Below are 6,036 nucleotides of genomic sequence, written 5' to 3'. Positions count from 1 at the left end.
AATAGCTAGCAATATGCTAGCCATTGATGCAGCCAACTTGTATAATGTTGGACCTACTAATGGCTCCCCTGTACTTTTGACTAATATAATATAAGTTCTTTTCAACCCAAAAAAAAAAAAAAAAAATTTAACGTCTAAAGTAAAATAAAAAAACTATTTACATGGTATAGGCAGGCAAAGCGTTCTACCTTTTGATTAGAATATTTCAAAGAAAAAGTAGCAACACACGAGAACTTTAAGATTTCACTTTTATGCTCACAAAATACAGGTATCCACTTCTGCTTTGGGCTTGATTTTAGTTGATCGTTTTGATTCTGCAAACTAGACGGAATCTCAGGACTAATAATAGATCATTAACCCAGCATCTCAAATTAATCCAGCTACTGAAATTAATTGAGGAAAGGGAAAACAAAGGGAAACTTACGTAAATGTACCCTTCCGCCATGTACATGGCCGAAGTGTATACACTACCTATAAACTTCGGCTATATATGTTAAGGTATGTATATTACATGTATTGGTATGTATATGTTGTGTATATGTATGTATAGTATATGTATACTTCCTATATATTGTGTACATATTTTGTAAACTAGATAACTGAATGGTATTTGACTGTAATTTTCCCAGGCTAACAAGTCCGATTTTGTATCAAAACTCAATAAGAAAAAGTTCAAAAATGGAACATCAAGAGTCCACAAAGCTGCAACTTAATGCTTCTTTACAAGTTACAAACTTGATAAGGCCAAGAAGTATAGAATCTTGACCTTCTTCATTAAGCAATTCAGTCCTCAGTAGTGACAAAATTTAGTTCAATATTTTTTTTTTGTCAAACGGCTAATTCATGGTGTTGATGAGTGGATTCATCCTCACTGATGCAACAATGTTGGTTCACATTTCTGCCAATTTTGAGAGGCATTGGGATGGGTGGTGTTTCTAGCAGCAACATCTCTGTCTGTAGATAAGAGCAGTAGGTGTGGAATGTTGAGGGAGTCACGTTTAATTGAAATCCTATCCCAAATAAGAAGTCCACTTCTAGTAGGTTCATTTCTGTTGTGCTTATTCCTCCAACTTTTGCATAGTAAGCATTGTTGTAAAATCTGCCAAAAACCAAATTAGGAGGAAAAAAAAAAAAACAAACAAGACTAACATTTTTCAACTTTCAAGTAATTCACTAAGAGCCACTCTAGACTACGCAATTAATTTATAACAATTGAAATATTTATCGCCAAGGGTGAAAGGCTACAGGGAGTCGTAAGTACCCCTCCATGCATTTTTAACCGGAGGTCTCGAGTTTGAGCACTAATAATGAAGTCGTCTTTGATAGAGAGCGTTTTCTCCCGAAGTGGGACTTCTCAAAGCGAATTCAAATTAGTCAAGTCCTAATTAAATCGAGTACCTGAGGGGTATAAAAAACCAAAAAAAAAAAAAAAACGATTGAAAGATTTACTCTCCCTAACTTTAATTTATTCTTCCTCTGTCCCCAAATAAATGACATACTTATACCGTGAGAACTTGCAACATAATATGAATATATGAGTAAACAATTTTTGAGTTAAGGTGGTATTCAATTTTTTAGGTAAAACTTCTAAGTATCTTAAATCATAATTTAATATTTAAAATATAGTTTAAAAACATGTTTGATAATTGTAACAAAAAAGAATTGTCTAAATTGTTAAATTGAATAATGTCATGTAAAATAGTCCTGGTAGGGATAGTACTATTTTGTCCTCTTAGATATATTGTTGGCGTGGTGGGGGCAGGTGCAAGATGTGGTGGAGGATCACTGATTGTAAACTTCACAAGTTCACATCAAGGAATTGAGTCGAAAGCTACTGAAGCATGAGTACGTAGTATTACGTACTAGTTGTGAATTGTGACAATAACAGGAGTTAAATGACAGCTAATTCGACAAGTCTCGATTAATAATGCCATTCTAAATCAAGCTTTCAGATCTGCAACACTCACGCAAATCAATTTTTTGATTTTAAAAGAACAGAAACCAAAATAGAAGTAACTGACGAAAAAGGAACAAGTCAAAGCTGCAGCTAGCATTACAGTTTCCTTATAACCATTTAGTATTGAAAACACATCAGCTCCGCTAATTTAGATTCGCACCGTATACGTTTATTAGAGACAAAAGTACTTCCTACCAAATGTTTCTCTATTTTTGAAATTTGAATCCGAAATATCTAATTAAGAGTGTAGAAATTTCATTCATCTCACCGTACTCCTTAGTAAGTAACATGTCATATTATTTCAGCATGCAAATTAAACTTTTAGGGGACAATCTCAGAAACAGACTATTTCGGCGAACCAGTCGTCAGTATAGATTGGTGGCAAATTCAATTAGGAAAAGCTTGCATTTCATAATAAGAGTCAATTTTGAACTAGAAATCGGATCTATCAATTCATTACATATTTAGATTTTAACTTTAATAATAATTTTACATAAATCATACTATAGAGTCTAACTCAGTGAGTGCACATATATATATATATGCTAGATATTAATCGGTCTGTGATCCTAGTACTAAATTAAATTACTTGGAAAAGAACTTTCCTTTTAACTCCATGGGGAATACCAAGTGTATATGTTACCAAGTGTACATGTAGAGGACGGCATTATCACTCGATATACTGCCCCTAACCAAGAAGTTGTATTTTCATTTTTTTTCTTTCACGTGTAGAATTCAACGCTAAAACGTCGTGAGGGACAGCAGACAAAAGACACCACATCTTAGGTGATTTTGTCTAGATTTGAAACATGGACATTTCGAAAATTCAAGTACTTATAAATTACTACTTCTTTGACAGTGCTTTTGCTTCAGGACGGCGTTGCAACTTGGTATTTAAATGCATGTTTCTTCAACTAATATATATGACATTTGCGCGCCTTGTACGCAATTTTGTCTATTCACTCGGGGATTTCTATTGTGTATGTTAGTCACAACCCACAGATTTTTTTTAAGTATAATTCACCTCCATAAGTAAATATGAAGTTCACTGGGTAGACATGTTAAATTGTATTCCCTCCGTCCTTATTTAAGTGTCATACTTTCCTTTTTGGTATGTTTAAAAAATAATGTCTCTTTCTATATTTAGTAGGTTGACAATTCAATAATCCTACAAGGCAAGTTTAAAGCCACAAGATTCAAAGAATATTTTAGTACATTACACACATCTTTAATTTAGGACCACAAGATTTAAAAGTCTCTTTTTAATTCTTAAACTTTTTGTCAAATCAAACTCAGACACTTAAATTGAGACGGAAGGAGTACTAATCTTCTTAGGAGTTTAGCATTTATATATACACTAATAATTTAAATATGTTTTACACTATCAGGTTACTTAATTACTTTAAGAATAATTATGCCTTTTATTTTATTTTATATAATATTGATGCTGGCTCCTCTACTACTTCACTAGGTATTTGTTATATCAGTACAAGTATCGGACAACTCTGCTTATAAGGCCGATGAGAAAATACCATCAAGTGATTTTGGCCTTCAATGATCTTCACCCACTTCATTGACCACTAAGTCACATTTTTGAATGCACTTTAAAGGTGATTATCTATAATGAATGGAATTATTATTTTTTCTTCTCAAAACAAGGCAATAAAGTAACATTCTATAACAAATTACTAGCTATACACGTATATGTATAAAATTTTCATTTACACGGTCACTATAGTAAGATAGTTCCTTTTCTTACACACTACCGATTTGTTTAACGAATTTATTATTTAAGGTCAACGAAAGTTCGATTAGTAAGTTATCCAATTATGTCAACGCAAGATACATGCTTAGAAACTACTCTTTCGCAAGAGCTTTCATACTAACACGAGTTTCAATCCAATGGTGTTCATCAATTTTATTGCCCAGCCCAAAATAATTAAAATGATACTTTCACTAATTTGTAAATGTAAAAGTTTTGTCAGAAACTAGTGAAATTACAGTAGGAGTCTATCTGTAATTCTGTATAGAGCATTCGGAAATACAATCCATTAAGAGTTATAAATCAAATCGTTAAGATCGAGAGAGCAAATTTAAGTTCTTTTTAAAAGTATCTACTTTCCAACCATCATCCTATCTGGCAGATGACCTGTTATACTACTGACATTAGAAGTAAAAAAAAAAAATTAAAATTTGTGATCTTGAATATGTCATATCATATTGATATGGCTATAAAAATATGTTACACAAAAGATAAAATGAGAAGTTTAAAGTGATTTTTTTTCATAGAGATATGGGAAGCAAGAACTCTGAAAATTCTCTTAGCTCTCTTCTTTTTTGTGCATACGAATAACGTGTTTGCTAAGACTTAGCTAAAATCGTAGCTAATATGTCTAGGATGTTAAATGAATTTAATTTATACACATGTATAAAAGAAAAATTTGAAAATGGCAACAAAACAAAGGGGGCGAAGAGAACTCACATATCATCCATGAATTTAGCAGAAACCAAGACACTAGTGATGAGCAACCGATGAACATTGAAAGAATTGATTGGCAACAATGGTTGTCTCTGTGAAAACCGATCAAGATAAATATATGCCACAATAAAACAAGAAGGACTACAATTGGCATATTTGAATATCCTTTCCAAATAACTCAAAACAGAAATTGTAGGCCTAGTAAGTCCATGAAACATAGAGATCTTTTGTGCACTAAATCTACGGCTGAGATCATTTGTTTCTGCCACTCTTTCAAGAACAGAGGCCATGAAATTTACAACTCTAGGCATGTCCTGATCACAACTTTCTATTTCAGACATTGATTTAATTTGATCAGAAAAAATAATTGGAACAGAGGTCTGATAATTCTCTCTACCTCTCTTCTTCTTTTTTTTGTGCAGATATATAATGTGTTTTTTTGTGTGTACGAGAGAGAGAAGCACGAGGAGAAGTTGGGTTGTAAATTAGCTGTTAGGATTGACTAGGGGAGTAAATGTGAACTATCTTATCTTTTGTGGTGTTCTTTTACTTCTATTTATATAGGAATAATAACTAAATCGTCGGTTGTGATAAAAGTCTAATAATGTTACTGTGACAGTGACTTCAAATTACAACAATTATGAGGTAATGCTCTGTAATGGGTTAGGGGCAGGGGCGGACCCATGTACTACTTTTTGGTGCTCGAGCACCCATTAATCAGGGTGGATAATTTATATATACATATAGAAAATATTGAAATTTTAATATAAAATAGTAATAAATAGCACCCAAGAAGTAATAAAATATTTTGGTGCTCTGATTAAAAGGTTGTAAACTTTAGGCTAAGCCATGAAAAAGCCAAGTTCAAATCTCACTCAAAGCAATATACTTTTTTTTTAATTTTAAGGTGAGCACCCAGGACCAATAAATCTTGGGTCCGCCACTGGTTAGGGGTATTGAAGTGGTATGCACAAGACGTCCATCTCATTAAAATTCAGTGTCATTTAGGTTCGGATGTCCACTTGGGATAACTTTAATGGAAGAGGGGTATATTTGAACCAATAATATAATGGCTGGGGTATATTTAGATCCAAAGTATAACGAGGTGTATATTTGACCCTTTTCCAATAGTATAGAGGGTACATTTGGCCCTTTTCCGAAAATATAACGTAAAAATATGGTTTTACTATTGAACCCGGTGCATAGCAAAAGTTCATTGCCCTAAGCTATCTTTTCCTTAACCACCAAAGTGAATCGAAGAATTGAGTTATAGTTAGGGGTGATAAAATTAGCTCATGAAAATATGACTCGTCTGATTTGCCCATTCATTATTATCTTAGTCCAATTTGACTCGTTCAATTCGTCTAATTTAAAAGTTGGGCCTCATATGAGCCCAAATTAACTCGCGAAAAACCTTGTCATAATATTTCTTTAAAAAGACATTTGTTTGTTTGATATGTTATATTTAGTCATATTTTTGCGCGCATTGCCCTTCATTTGGGGTGGTATTTAGTTTTTGCCCTTCAAATTGGTGGTCTTTAAGTTTTGCCCTTCGTCTAATACCCCGAGGTTGTGGGTTCGAACTCCAACTCAGTAAAAA

The 6,036-nt window shown here is 33.0% G+C and overlaps 1 protein-coding gene across 1 annotated transcript; it reads right to left on the bottom strand.

The window, feature by feature from the left end:
• Positions 1-643: 643 nt before the first annotated feature.
• On the bottom strand, positions 644-4,973 carry LOC132052592 (cyclin-U4-1-like). Its single transcript, XM_059444205.1, has 2 exons — positions 4,440-4,973; positions 644-1,099 (listed from the first exon to the last, which is right to left on the bottom strand). The coding sequence occupies exons 1-2, from the start codon at positions 4,775-4,777 to the stop codon at positions 829-831; spliced, it is 609 nt and encodes a 202-aa protein (XP_059300188.1). The 5' UTR covers positions 4,778-4,973; the 3' UTR covers positions 644-828.
• Between the last annotated feature and the right edge of the window lie 1,063 nt (positions 4,974-6,036).

The sequence above is a fragment of the Lycium ferocissimum genome, chromosome 1, assembly GCF_029784015.1.
Source record: "Lycium ferocissimum isolate CSIRO_LF1 chromosome 1, AGI_CSIRO_Lferr_CH_V1, whole genome shotgun sequence".
Lineage (NCBI taxonomy): Eukaryota > Viridiplantae > Streptophyta > Magnoliopsida > Solanales > Solanaceae > Lycium > Lycium ferocissimum.
The sequence above is the reverse complement of the archived record's forward strand: the minus strand, read 5'-3'. Positions and strand labels throughout refer to the sequence as shown.